Genomic DNA, 14211 nt, shown 5'->3' with positions numbered 1-14211 from the left:
GACACTGCCAAAAGATGACCTTTCAGAACAGCACTTTTCTTTCTTTTTTTTTGTGAAAAGATAGTACAAATGCCAAATTGACCAATGGGTGAGAATAAATGAGACTAAACAATAAATGAGACTAAATAAACTCTGAGAAAGCACGAGAAATTTCTTCAGAAACTCAAAATCTTAAGATTTTCAATCTTAAATTGGTGTGACAATTTAAAAAATCCTCTTATGTATGGAAACCCTAGTTCTTTTTTTCTCAGTAATTCAAGCATTCTCAGAAAATTCAATAGATTATACTGTAATTGCTGGCTGTCAGATTCAGTTACAGTTTTGATTTATTTATTTAAAACAATTTTATAAATTGTTTGTCTGTGTATGTGTGCTTTACAAATTGTTTTCTTTATACCTGTTGGAAATACATCAATATCTGCAGCAAAGCTACAAATGCATCCTGTCTGACCTGGATTTGTACCCAGGTTGCTGAATGCTCTGCCAGTAGGATTAACCACTTGACCACTTGATTTACAGGATAATCAAGTCATTATTCATTATAAAGAAATAAAGGCAATTGAAAGTATATTATTATTGACACATATCAGCCTATGAGGCTTTAATTTTGCAAAAAAAAATTATTCCACTTGCGATTTACTGCTCTGACAAGTGTAATCGCCAGTTCCCATTCAAACCAATGTCCCACGATAACATGGGAAACCAGATGTTACCCTGTGAAACCATTAAAATCACTCTTAAACTGTGTAAAATTAATTAGAACAGACATCAATGAAACAGAAAGCGGGTTAATAAGCATTGTTTTTATAATGTGCAAAACGTTTTTTCTTTGCTCCTTGGCAATTCGCATTGAACGAATCTGAAGGGTGTGGTTAGGACCTTAGGCACATAGCCTTTTCTGGGTTTGACAGTGGCTTCTGAAAGACCAGGGCCAAACTCCAGACATGAATTGTCGATTGATAGTGCATGCAGGTCACGACTCGTTTTACTGGGACCAGAGCCAGCAGTACTGCGGTCTTAACGGAGCGCATGCGCAAATCAAAAGAGTCCAAAGGCTCAAAGAGGGGCCCTGCGAGAGCTTTTAGGACTAAAGTTAAGTCCCAAGTCGGGACTGTAACCAGCCGAGGTAGGTTTAATTGTCTTGCTCTTTTAAGGAACTTAATGATTAAATCATGCTTGCCTATAGTGGCGCCGACTTCATGTGCGTGATACACAAATATAGTCGCCACATACACTTTGCGTTTTGACGGAGTGAGTCCTGCGCCTAATTGCTCATGAAGAAATATGAGAATTTCATGTATGGGGCCGTTTACTGGGTCTTTGCCATGTGAGAGACACCAATCAGTGAACATATTCCATTTTAGCATGTAGAGGCGTCTTGTGGACGGTGCTCTGGCCTGTAAAATGGTGTTCATGACTGAATGCGTCAGTTCTGGCGCATTTAGCGCACTCGTTCAGGGGCCACACATGCAGGTTCCACAGCTTGGGCTGGGGATGCCAGATTGTGCCTTGTGCCTGAGAGAGGAGATCCCTCCTCAGCGGTATTTCCCATGGCGAGCTGTACAGCATCTCTATAATTTCTGGAAACCATGGCTGGTTGGGCCTTTTCGGCGCAACAAATGGAATCGTTGGCCTCTCGGACTTTGCATATGATAGAGTGAATCAGCACACCGGGGGAAACGCATATTTGCATTTCGCCAGCGAATTGTGGGCCATCGCGTCCGCTCCCAGCGTGGCTTGGGACTTCGAGTACCAGAGGGGACAGTGGGTGCTCCCCACTGAGGCAAATATATCGATTTCTGCTTTGCCGAATATTTCCCAAATCCTCAATACAGTTTGAGGATGAAGTCTCCATTCGCCCGGTATCACCCCTTGGTGTGACAATAGGTCCATGCCATAATTCAGGTTGCCTGGGACATATGTTGCTCTCAGGGAGAGGAGATGACGCTCGCTCCATAGGATGAGGTGACGCGTCAGTCTCAACAGTGGCGGTGAATGTATTTCACCTTGGCGGTTAATATATGCCACAACTGTCATGTTGTCTGAGCAAACCAGGACATAACAGTTTGCTATTTCTGACTGAAAAGCTTTTAAGGCTAGGAATACAGCCGATAGCTCTAGGCGGTTCATGTGCCACGCTTTCTTCACACCTGTCCAGGTGCCGAAAGTCAGGAGTCCATCGCACACCGCCCCCCAACCTGTGTTGGAAGCATCCGTAGTCACCACTTTCCACCTGACAATCTGCCCCAGCGCAACACCTCGCTGGTAAAAGGCAGGAGCTGTCCAAGGTGCTAAAGCATCTATACAGCGGTGTGATATAGTGATGCGCATGCGCCCACTAAAGAGGTCTCATGTGTAAGAGACCAAATGGAATGATGCCACTGCCATAACCCCAATGCTTTTTAAAACAGCTTAAGTGTTCTCCCCAATTTGAACTGAGATAGACACTGTAGAATGGCCTGAATGCACTCGCTTGTGAGGTGCGTGCGCCCACTCGTGGAGTCGAGGCAGACTCCCAAAAAGGAGGTTTGTTGGCTGGGGGACAGCATGCAGCTCTCATGCTGATCTGATGGTGGGATGTGCCTCTCGCACAAGGAACATTTAAAGGAACGACATCTTTAAAAAGATGCAAACCCGTAAGCGACTCTTTTAAATATATGAATATATAAAGATATATTTATATTTCACACAATATACAATATGCAATTGCTTTGTAAGGATACACAACACCTGCAGAAGCACTACGGGGAATCCGATTCTGAGGCCCGTTCACCAGAGAAACGTCAAGCGGCGATCTTCGCCGGAGCACTGCAGGGGAGCAGAGAGTCTTATCGCTGACTCGTGTATATTGACGGCGAAGGGTAGAGGGCTTCTAGACAAGAGATGATCGCTGTCTTGAAGGAAGAAATTCTGAGGAAATGGTGTTTGTGCACCTGCTTTTATAACGGACAGCTTCGTGCCAAAACAGGCGGGGCTCAAACACCATAACCAATATTAGAATATTGGCGTTATTATAGAGAGGTTTCAATTAGGTCGAAAAAGAAGGCACTCCCCATATGTGTGAATAAACACAATGTCAGGTGTACTGAGTCGTAAGGGAACCCCAGTTAACACGATCCATCCTAGGCATACATTGGCTAGGCATCAACCAATAAAATGTCTTCATTGCCCCCTCCCCCGCCAAACATTAGTCTTGAAATCTGGCATCAGGATTTTTGTACTGCGAAAATTAATTAAAGTACAAAAGTTAATGTGTAATACAAGTTTGTGTCTTAGTTGTATTTATATGAATATCATTTTACACATTTGTGACTACTTGTCTGCATTTGTGAAATCAAAACACAAGCTTTGAATTATTGTCTGTGAGTGCAGAGTGCAACATTCAACTTCAAATTTTTATTTTACAAGTTTTCACATCGGTGCTGTGAGTGTAAATTTCAATTTACGAGTACAAATATTTAGTGTACAAGTTCTCAAATCCAAATATGCAAGCTCTCAGGTTTTGCTTTGATTTACCTTCATAGTAAAGCTCTATTGTCTCTGCATATTAAGATGGGATAGGAGAAAGTATTTTAAAACAGAAAAAGTTATATACTTCACCTTTAAAGCACTTTTAGCATTTATTAGAGCAAGTTAAATTATTATAATATAGCTTTTTAGTGTATTTTAAAATATTTTTAAGTCACCTAGAGGCCCCCTTGAAAGTTTGTTGAGGAACCCCTCCTAAAACCCCTACATAAAAAATTAATGGTTATTTGTTTTATTTGTGTACTATTATGTGATTTTCTGTGTATAGTGAAATTGTTTTCACACACACACACACACACACACACAATTCACTCAATGGTGCTGCGGCATCGCGTTAGTAGATTGAAAAAGTTCCGGGTCAAAAGACTACTCGTTATTCTGGCAGCCATAGGTGTCATCAATTATTTCAGGTGGGCACACGCAAAATCCTAAAAAAGGACAGGTGGCTGCATGTGCCTTAGACTAGGACTACTGGTTCCAGGGGATACGTGAAAAGAATGGGTTTTTACTTTGTTGAACTTAACAAAAAGAATACATTAAAATAAAATGAATTATGATTACAGATGGGTAAAAATATTGATTTTCTCTATCTTTATTTGAACAATCATAATATAGATATTTAACTTTATGCGAAGTTAGGCTTCGATCTATGCGAGGGTTAGATCTTTTCACTGCATGTTGAGAGTAAAAGTTTGGTTTGACTCGTCCCATGTGTGTCAAAAGATGAGATCCACGCAATCCATTTGTCATGTCTCTTTTAATACCCTTTCTGTTCTTTAGTTTGATAATAAAAAGAAACATTCATTTTAATCAAACAAAGCAGGGATGTGGTAAAGAAACCAAGCACATTAATAGAGCGCAACAGAGGACACCCAATTTTTCAGCCGTCTGGGTTCCAGAAGTATTTTCCCCATTCATTTCTTATATAGACTTTTAATAAAATCCTTCATAAAAGAGTTGTGAGCCATTAACCAAACCAACCAGCTCTGAGGTGAATCACAACATCACAAACTTTGTTTTGAGACAAGAAGTTATTTGAAAATCAGACATAAAGACAAAGTTACAAGGCTGTGTACTTACCGTGTTTCATGAGGGCACGGACTACATTCCCATGAAGCATTGCGAATTATGTCATTGAATAAAAAACAATGGAATATATAAAACTATTGATTTTAGGTTGTTGATTATAAGTATAGAAGCCATATATTTTAAGTTTATTGCAAAATATCCCAATATGTTCAAATATATAAGTAGTTTAAGGGTGAAGGGAGACCAACTGGATAACACAGTGCGCAATGGGAGCGCACGGTCGCTCCAAGCCACTTCACAGGTTTCGTTAGACGTGGTTCTCTGATTGGTTGATCTTTCTCTGCTAGGCCATGGGTAATGTAGTTGTTTACTATGAATTCTGCTATCAAACACGATTTTTAAACAATCAAGTTGAGATAACGCAGATGGATGGCTTCAACAGAAACATATACCATTGATGAACAATCTCGGAGCTAATGGTAGGTCTGTCTTTAAAGGTTTATAATTTATTGTTGAAAATCAATAAGTCTATGGGATAAATGAATGTTATTTTTACTTCCAGAACTATAGCACTCACTCCCTGTGTCCCAAATGGGATAAATCACCCTCCAAAGGGCACTTTGAAGGGAAAACAATCATAATAGTCAAGCTGTAAGATCGCTTCTAACACAATTTCCAATAAAAATTACTTAAAAAGTGAGTTCTGAATGACCATTATTTTTTGGCCCTGCTCCTTTTAGCCCTCCAAAGCTCTCACAGTGAATGGCAAAGTCTTTGAAGGGAATAGGGCATAGGGATCAGTGTTGCCAACTATTTCTCATGGGAAGTCGCCAAAGGCTGCTGAAATGTCTCTAAAATTAGCTAAATCACGTGATGACGACATTTATTACGTAAGACATCAAATTGACATATGTAAATGATTTGGCATAAAGAGCTACATCAATTCTTTAAAGGTGTAGGACCATTTATTTTTTAATTATTATTGAAGTAATGATTTAACAATTAGTATTTAACTACTAATCATTTAGCTATCACTAATTGAACAAACATTCAGACAGAGGGGGATTTCAGTTTATTTATTTTTTTTATTTATTTTGTTTTGTAATTAAACTGCATTATTGGACAATGACAAAGTCCAAAATTATCCTTGCAATAGCATCCAGGGGTGTAGTGTTGGGGATGTTTGTTTTTATTATTTATTTTTAAACATTGTTCTATATGCCTTATAATGCCTCACATGGAGCTGTTTTGGAGATAATGTGACTTGCTAAGGGGGTCAAACAGGTCGCTAAATCTAGCGACAGAGTCACTAAATTGGCAACACTGACAGGGATGATCACTACTGAATGGAACTAGCTGAACTGCCGGTAGACTTAAAGAGACACTACCGTCTTAGCACTTGTTCCACATATCAATGTAAATAATTGTACATAGTACAAATTATGCACGCAAACAATAAACATGTTATAAAACATATGTATGCAATAAAATATATGCAATTTCAAGACGTCATATTTATTAATGAAATACACAGAATTTGTACATTTTTTTAAAAACATAAAATGTGACCAAAAATATGAAAAACGGATGATAAAATAACAGTTTGTTAAATTATCTTCGTAATGTACCACGTTAGAAGGTCCCCTGTATAATTAATAGCATTAGCTGAGGGATTTGTTTGTTTTGTTTTTTACATATGTAAGCAAAATTGAATTTTTTAATAATTAATATTTTGAATTAAATCGGAATCTGGAAATATGTATCAATACCCAACCCTACTGGGCACTGATAAAGGGATGTTAATAGATCAAACTAATACTAATTGATCAATAATTATCAATATTAATGATAATGATATTTAGTCTTTGGTACACGTCTGGTTTTGTGTCGATGAAGAACTTTAGCCTTACTGATGGTGCTGTGAGAATATACGAACAAAAAAGGTTGGGAAACATGTAAATGACTAAATAAAGTTCAACTTGCAAAAACAACGACAGATGGCGTAAGAGACTTTTTAAAGTGTTAAATAGCATCATCCTACCATAGAGTAAGTGATTGTACTGGGCGGGACGAAACACGCGATACTCATAAAAACCAGAAGACCCTTTTGTTTCTGTCTGTCGTTTCGAGGATAAGGTGAGTACAGAAAGGATAGCTAATTGTTGATTACGATCTCATCGTGTATACATTTTTGGTTAACCGATGAGTCTTGCTGTGCACGTCCATTTTAAAGACCCCCATTTTCTTCCTCAGCAATATATCATAAATGTTAACTGGCGCGATGGTAACTGAAAATGGCCTCGTGTAGGTGTCAGGAGATGTGTTCTGAATGCACATTTCAACCTAACTAGCACCATTTTGAACTTGCTAAATGCACGCGTTTTCGCTGATGCATTTTAATCATACATGGTTTTGTTGATGAGTATGCTAATGTAGTTGTTTGAGGATCTTGAAGCATGTGGTGTAGCTTAGGCAAATGACCTGAAGAGGGATCCGGCTGTTGGATCTGCTAGTAGCATTGTGATATTAAACGTCCGCCATTTTGTGGAGCATGCTTTAAAAAGTCGTTTCAAAACCAAATGCCATTCAAACAGGTTGAACGTTTTCTTGTGCATCTTTTCTGAAACGCCCGACCTTATTAATAGTGCTCGCATGTGAGCAGGACCACTGTTAGCCAGGCAGGGCCGATCAGCAAATCTTTGTAGGGACATTTGAAGGATTTAAATTCGTTTTTCTGCTATCAAACAGTTTCTCAAATTCACTTAAATCGCGCAACTACGTGTAGTGACTTTTTTTTTTTTTATTTTTATTTGTTTTTTGCATCTTGCATGCTAAATGGACTGTACTGTTCTTTCGTAATGCAGAAATGTGTCTCTCCCCGTAGTTGAAATAGTGGTAAATATGGCGGAGGCAGACCGACCAGGGAAGCTGTTCATCGGTGGCCTCAACACTGAAACTAGCGAGAAAGTCCTTGAAGCATATTTCAGCAAATTCGGCAGAATAGCAGAAGGTAAACGGTGGTTTATTAAGGACTGATGCAGGATATGGAGTGTATGGCGTTATCCAAATTAGCCTACATGTAGAGAGAACAGTGAGACTATACTGTGAGCACGTGTGCTATTTAATTTAACTTAAAGGTGCACGCAGTAATTTTTCCGCATTAAAGTTTAACTCTTAAAGACATTAATTATAATTTTGCAATATATTTAGGAAATCATGACCACTCATATCATATCAGTAACCTTATAAAAGTTGTTTTATTCTACATGGAGAGGGTCCGCACATGGGGGCTGCCATGTTAGAATCACATGACCAGCTGAATACTCTCACAGTAACTGTCCTGTTATTGGACACTTTCACTCATTGATTAAAGTTATCATGGCTGACTGTGAATACTAAATTTCAGCAGTGGCATCTGAAACTGAAAACTATTTATTTTAAATGGTGCTGCATCCAAGCCGCTAGGTGTCAATGTAAGCCCAAGAGGACACCAAGATAAGTTACTGAGTGCACCTTTTAATTAGTAATTTGAGCTATGATTAAAATTGATTGGCTCAAGTGAGCTAAAAATTTAGTCATTGTACTTTTATGGTGTAATTGGACATGAAGTGTGACCAAATGTTTCTTTTTATTTTGTAGTTCTGTTGATGAAGGATCGTGAAACAAACAAATCTAGAGGTTTCGCCTTTGTAACTTATGAGAATCCTGGTGACGCAAAAGATGCTGCAAGGGAAATGAATGGAAAGGTAAGTACTAGTGTGAACTTCTCAAATGTAAGCTGTGATGATGGATTGTGGAAGTGATCTACTGGAACTGATGTAGTCCACATTTGTCCTCTAAGAAGTTCTGAGCTTGCATGTACATGGTCGTGTGTTTTTTTTTTTTTTTCTTCTTTCTCCAATTCAATATTAATTTGTTTTCTCCCCCTTTTTTTTTTTTTTTTTTTTTTTTTTTTTTTAAGCCCCTCGATGGAAAGCCTATTAAAGTAGAACAGGCCACAAAACCCCAGTTTGAGACTTCAGGGCGTCGTGGTCCACCACCAGTTCATCCACGGAGTCGTGGCACTGCCAGAGGTCCACGAGGGTCCAGAGGTGCACCAAGTGGAATGCGGGGACCGCCAAGCAGAGGTACAATTCAGAATTTTATAAATTCAAACTGGATTTTATGTTTTTGTCTGCCATGATGACACACTGTTTTGATGATCTGTTTGAACTGATTGTCCTCTAAGAAGTTCTGAGCATATAATTGATATTGCATCATTTCTGACAATAGATTACCAAGGTAACATAGGAATTGTAGAACCCTATTTTAAAGGTATGTCATCCAGAGGCCCACCAATGAAGAGAGGCCCCCCAGTCCGGAATGGAGGCCCTCCACCCAAGAGATCTACATTATCAGGGCCAATGGGCAGATGTGAGTTTCTCTAATGCATTATTTGTTGTACTCAAGTCATATCTTTTGAGCAATGAATTTCATCATTTCCTCAATCTATTGAACAGCTCCAGTGGCAAGGGACAGGGAACAATATGGTCCCCCTCCACGCAGAGAATCACTGATGTCAAGGAGGGATGATGGTCCTCCATCGCGTGATGACCACTATAGTATTAAAGACAGGTGGGATGACATGTAAAAGCAGGATTGATACAGTGTTGGGCTGTGTTCCAATTAAAATTAAACCACTGGTCATGTTCTATAGTTATTCCAGCCGTGACTACATGAGCTCACGTGACACCCGAGACTATGCTCCTCCACCACGAGATTACCCATACCGGGAGTATCCGAGCCATTCCAGTTCCAGAGATAATTATGGGTCAGGGTCCAGAGGCTACAGGTGTGTTAACTCGACAACAGATGTCTGAAATATACTTTTTTTTGAAAATTCTATCTAACATTTCTTGTCTCTTAGTGATCGTGATGGCTATGGTGGTGGACGTGAGCCCAGGGGTTACATGGAGCGACCGAGTACAGGCTCCTATAGAGACCCTTATGATGGTTACGGTAAGATTAAACCTTTTAGTGTAGTGAAAATGGGTTTGGGGCTCCACTCAAATTGCCTGTTATGTGCCTGAAAGGGCTGCCTTGTATGATTGCCTAAACAGTGGAAACCTCAAACGCGGCATCTTTTCATCCTGGGTGTTCCAATCTCAAAATTGCACCATCAAGGAATTTCTTGCAAGCTTTTTGCCCCCTCCACAATTTTTTTTCTTTTGTGTGTCAGTCGAGTAACTCTGTCTAAACAACCAAGAGAGATCCAGTGCCCAAGCTACAGTTTAACCTCTGGAATTCAGTACCAAAGGAAAAAGCATTTACTCAACTATGGCGTGCTAAAGGGCTCTTATTGCACAATATTGTCACCCCTGCAGTTCGTGTAGTTGTTATTTTGGTTAAGTACCACCCAGAACCAGAGAGACCCAAATTTGCTCTTGCCCCATTTGGGAAGTTTTTAACCTCAAAGTAGACACAAATGTGGCACAAATTTAGAGAAATGGGCACTTGACAATGCAAACTGTTTAATTAAATTTTGCCAATTACATAACCCGTTGACCCTGCAGGTAACTCACGCAGCGCCCCACCCTCAAGGGGTCCCCCTCCGTCCTACAGTGGGAGTGGTGGAAGCAGTCGTTATGACGACTATGGCAGCAGTTCCCGGGATGGATATGGCAGTCGTGACAGTTATCCCAGCAGTCGGAGTGACCCATACTCCGGTAGTCGTGGTGAGCGACCGGGTAGGCAAGAGCGAGGACCACCTCCCCCACTCAATAGAGGCTATCCTCCTCGTGAATACAGAAGCTCAAGCCGTGGGGCGCCCCGGGGTGGTGGACGCCGAGGCGGTCGGGCAGATAGAGGAATGGGCAGGAGCCGATACTAAAATGGACTCTGATGGAATAATAATGGACAAATTCTTTCGTTGAGACGTTCAAAAAAAAAAAAAGGAAAAAAAAAAGCGTCCTTTTTAAACTCTGGATTTTGAGCTTCAGTTTCAAGCTGTACCCAAACTTGTGAAGGTTTTTTCCTCCCTTTTAAATGCAAAGTTTCTTTCTTTCCCCATGCCCATATCCTATTTAATGGTACCGTTGCAAATTGAAGTGAGTGTTCATTTTTTGTATACTAGTGATGTTAAACCTGCAATGCCCTGAAGTATGGCTTTCATTTACCAATAAAGTGTTTTTATTCAAAGTTCTTGAGCAGCAGTACTATTCAAAGGAATATTAGAAACTATGAAGCATACATGCTATCAATTCATCTGTTTGTTTTCCATGATGAGCACCCCCAAATGGCACTTTAATGATCAAATTTAGATGCAAATGCAAAATATTCATGTAGCCATGATTGTTCAAATTGTTGGGGACAGGACAAATGTCACTTTTTCCAAACTCTCTGGGTGTAGTTTTCCTCAGTGCAAATGGATCCTTCATCACAAAGCCTAAGAATTGACGGCTTGCATCGACCAATCCAAAGACAACCAAAATTCAAGAAACAATTCAGCACCACAGATAAAACCTGTCAACAGCTGGTAAGCAAAGCAAACCCTTTTGTTCTGGTATAAGTGAAGTCTCGGTCGTGTGATTTTGCAGCCTAAAGGTTAGTGTAATTGCCCTTAGTCAAACGTCGTCTTTGTTGCCCTGGGTTTACAAATGCAATCCCGCTATCTGAAACCTCATTTCGTATATTTTAACAAAACCTCCGCTCTGCCTACAAAGGAGTCTATGGCCCCCAACCAATGGATCACTGAGTTTAGGAGGTCTTAGTCTCAGAAAAATCAGCTTCAGATTCTACTGTTGCACTAAAAGGAGAAAAATGTCTGGATTTTTTTGCCCCGTCATCACATTTCACTTTCAAATGAGAAATTGCCCTTTTATCTACTCAAAGGATCTAAACCTACAGCACAAAGTAAACCACATAGCTGCAAAACTTCATAATGGAAATCTTTTGAAATGGTAGTAAATTCACTTAGTGTTAACAAAAGCCAGAGTCCGCTCTCAAGCATGCCAATTGTAACAAAGGAGACCACGTGGAGAGATACAGCACCCTATCGACAAACCTGGATGACCTGTCAAATTGGATTATTTGAATTTTTTCTTTTTATATTTAAAATATCCCCCCCCCCCCCCCATCCCCCATTCTCAGCTGTTAGTTTTCTGATTGTAATTCTCTTGTTGCAGGATGAATGGAGGAAATGGAGTCCGATTGTAATCCTCCTTTGCTGATCAGCACCTGTAGGTTAATGGTGAATAATAGGCTACATGATGATGGTGTTTTTAAGCAGGTATGCTTAAGTTTTTCTCCAAAAGCCTACATATTTGTATTGTGATGCATTTCCATACAACTATTAACTTTGTCGTGTTTTATCTAGATCCAGATTATTGTGGTACGTTGGAGACTGATCAGTCAGGCTGAAGCCCTTGAGAGGAAGTCGTGGTGGTTCTACAAATGAACTGTTTTTGATGACAAATTCTACCAATAAATGCTCAATTGAATTGAAATGTGTTTTGGATTTTGTCAATCTAGCTTATTGCTCATCAGTTATATTGAGAAACCATAATAGTGCTGTATTCCTGTGTTCATTATGACAACATCCGCATACTCTCTAATTTCATGAGAAAACGTTGAGCCATAGGAATAAACCTCATGGCAAAGATGTGAAGTACTGTCATTGAAATGTTCAGAGAGGCCTTGTATTGGTTCTATGGCAGGCGTCTGCTAGAGAACTTCCTTGCGGGGCTGAATGGTTGTTATAACATCACTGAAAAAGCAGAAGCGCGACGGATGTGGGTAGCATCTCAACAGATATAGCGAGAGTTGGCGCACCAAGGGTGCAGCAAAATCTGAAAGGCCCATTGAGCGTAAACTATGAACCCAGAGGAGCAGACTGTTACGTGGCTTATAACATTAGGCGTGCTTAATTCTCCTAAAAAGAACATAGCTGATCCAGAGGAATTTCTGAAAACATCTCTAAGAGATGGGGTCGTATTGTGTAAGCTTATGGAGCGCTTGCAATCTGGAACCAACATAAAGGTAACCGTTGTCCTTGTGCACACGTTTCTTTGATTTATAAAGTAACAAAAAAAAAAAAAATACAAAATCCGTTATGGTATGTGTATAAATTCCAGCCATGAGGCATTGACAGTGTACGAAAACTATTGTTGGGACGCTTGCTGTTGCATGTTACATTTTGCGATAACTATCAATAGCAAAGACGCATTACTCTGGGAAACGTCTTTTTTGCGCGATGAATGTGTATTTAATTTATTGTTGACTTATTCAAGACGCACAATTAAAGCGAGATCGAGAAAATAACTTCCTGTTTCATGAGAAAATGTGTTCCGCATTCTCAGACAACGAAATGTTTGTCTTCATTCAATAGGCTACATGTTGGTGTAAAATGGGCTGCTACTACATTTGTAAAACAATGTAGTTTAACTAAGCCAGATGTCAGGCGATTACATATCTACATATTTAACTGCCAATAAAAATTATTACCCCTCCCCCCTTTTTTAAACTCGTAGAATAGGTGAATATGCCGTATTGATGCGTTACGACATTTATCTTGATTAAATCAGTACATTTACATTAAACTTGTTTTATAACCGTGGTTTGATTCAAGAGAGAATCGCGTACAACAACCATTACTTTATCATTGCAATAACTTGAAAAAGTTTAGCTGTTCTGCAAAAGGCCCGCTATGTTTTCTTGGATCTTCTTTATTTCTTTTAAATCGATTTCTAAGTTGTCGTCTTGCTGATTTTAACGAGAAATGTTCTTGAAAGGACATTCTCAGGTTGAAGGTAGCGGTCCGTGTTAAGGAGCGTTCACACCAAACTGATATTTGCGTCCGTCTGTGCTCTTTTTCGTTGTTTTTCTATGTAAACATGCGCTTGACCGTTGTTAGTCGCCGTGTCAGATAAACGAAAAGGACCGTTACATTTTAAAAGCGCGTCTCGAGACACATGCGTTCCGCTGCTTCTTGCTGCTGTTATTTTTTTATTATTATTATTACTATTTATATATTTTTGAGTGGAAAAACGTGTTTGGTCTGAACGGCCCCTTAGAGTCTTGCTGCGTGACCATCGTCACTTCCTCCTAAATATATTTTCCTGGTGCGAGAGGGTCTTGTCTAGAAGGGATCCCTCTCTCGTCAATCTCGCGAGATTCTTACACGACGTTCATTTGAAGTCGCTCAGCAACGAGGAGCGCTCGTATAAGATTATTTTAAATCGTCTGTTTATATAAACAGTCAGTTTTGATGACCAGTTCATGCTCTAAAATAAATATTTCACATAATTAAATTGATAACTTTAGCTCTACATCTGCTATTTCGGTCATGAGATATTGTTGGTCACTGGAGAAGTAGCCTACATCAATCAGCTCAGTTGTTGAGAGTCTAGCTGGGTATGGAGTGATAACAAATTCACCCTTTGTATAATAAGTCCTCGGATCTAATCTACTCAGATGCAACTTTATATTTTAATAAACAAAGATTGCTTTTGCACTTCAGTGGACGTATATCTTGAGTGGGAACACATTTGTTTGCATTTTTCTTTGTGATTCGACTGGAAAGGAGCGCGAGCTGCGGAACTCAAACAAAATCTCCACACGATTTGTTTTACATTTTCCAGTTCTAAAAGATATAAACGTCTTTAAACAGCAGATAGA

General features: G+C 39.6%; 2 protein-coding genes and 2 non-coding genes across 8 annotated transcripts in view; all 4 read left to right on the top strand.

Annotated features, from left to right (window-relative positions):
• Window positions 1–6570: 6570 nt before the first annotated feature.
• rbmx (RNA binding motif protein X-linked) lies at window positions 6571–12035 on the top strand. 4 transcript variants are annotated; one of them, XR_007892556.1, is made up of 10 exons: window positions 6588–6693; window positions 7442–7567; window positions 8197–8303; window positions 8519–8684; window positions 8857–8970; window positions 9057–9171; window positions 9254–9388; window positions 9464–9555; window positions 11721–11824; window positions 11912–12035. XR_007892556.1 is itself a non-coding variant. In XM_051650232.1 (9 exons), exons 2-9 carry the CDS (start codon window positions 7459–7461, stop codon window positions 10424–10426), a joined length of 1140 nt encoding a protein of 379 aa, XP_051506192.1. In that variant the 5' UTR covers window positions 6588–6693; window positions 7442–7458; the 3' UTR covers window positions 10427–10734. The 4 variants fall into 4 exon arrangements, 3 of the variants coding, with proteins under 3 accessions (XP_051506193.1, XP_051506192.1, XP_051506191.1); XM_051650232.1 differs by lacking the exons at window positions 11721–11824; window positions 11912–12035 and adding an exon at window positions 10110–10734 and having other exon boundaries at window positions 8872–8970; XM_051650231.1 differs by lacking the exons at window positions 11721–11824; window positions 11912–12035 and adding an exon at window positions 10110–10734.
• Window positions 8335–8411, top strand: LOC127413483 (small nucleolar RNA SNORD61). The gene has a single exon (XR_007892601.1). It is a non-coding gene; the product is annotated as a small nucleolar RNA SNORD61 (small nucleolar RNA).
• On the top strand, window positions 8734–8798 carry LOC127413485 (small nucleolar RNA SNORD61). Its single transcript, XR_007892602.1, has one exon. It is a non-coding gene; the product is annotated as a small nucleolar RNA SNORD61 (small nucleolar RNA).
• A 267-nt stretch (window positions 12036–12302) lies between the features above and the next one.
• The window catches only part of arhgef6 (Rac/Cdc42 guanine nucleotide exchange factor (GEF) 6), a 39095-nt gene continuing 37186 nt past the window's right edge, over window positions 12303–14211 (top strand). The window contains exon 1 of one of the 2 annotated variants that reach the window (XM_051650223.1): window positions 12303–12573. In XM_051650223.1, the coding sequence (XP_051506183.1) occupies window positions 12409–12573 (165 nt within the window). In that variant the 5' untranslated portion in view covers window positions 12303–12408. The remainder of the gene's footprint in view (window positions 12574–14211) is intronic. The other variant, XM_051650221.1, reaches the window with a different exon arrangement.

This window comes from Myxocyprinus asiaticus, chromosome 22 (genome assembly GCF_019703515.2).
Source record: "Myxocyprinus asiaticus isolate MX2 ecotype Aquarium Trade chromosome 22, UBuf_Myxa_2, whole genome shotgun sequence".
In the NCBI taxonomy this organism is placed as follows: domain Eukaryota; kingdom Metazoa; phylum Chordata; class Actinopteri; order Cypriniformes; family Catostomidae; genus Myxocyprinus; species Myxocyprinus asiaticus.
The sequence above is the reverse complement of the archived record's forward strand: the minus strand, read 5'-3'. Positions and strand labels throughout refer to the sequence as shown.

Bases quoted from the DNA above. Each gene is read 5' to 3' on its own strand.
- rbmx (XM_051650231.1), top strand. From the start codon at position 7,459: ATGGCGGAGGCAGACCGACCAGGGAAGCTGTTCATCGGTGGCCTCAAC. The intron at 7,568-8,196 runs GTAAACGGTGGT...TTTATTTTGTAG, and splicing joins ATTCGGCAGAATAGCAGAAG to TTCTGTTGATGAAGGATCGT. The intron at 8,685-8,856 runs GTACAATTCAGA...TAGGAATTGTAG, and splicing joins GCGGGGACCGCCAAGCAGAG to AACCCTATTTTAAAGGTATG.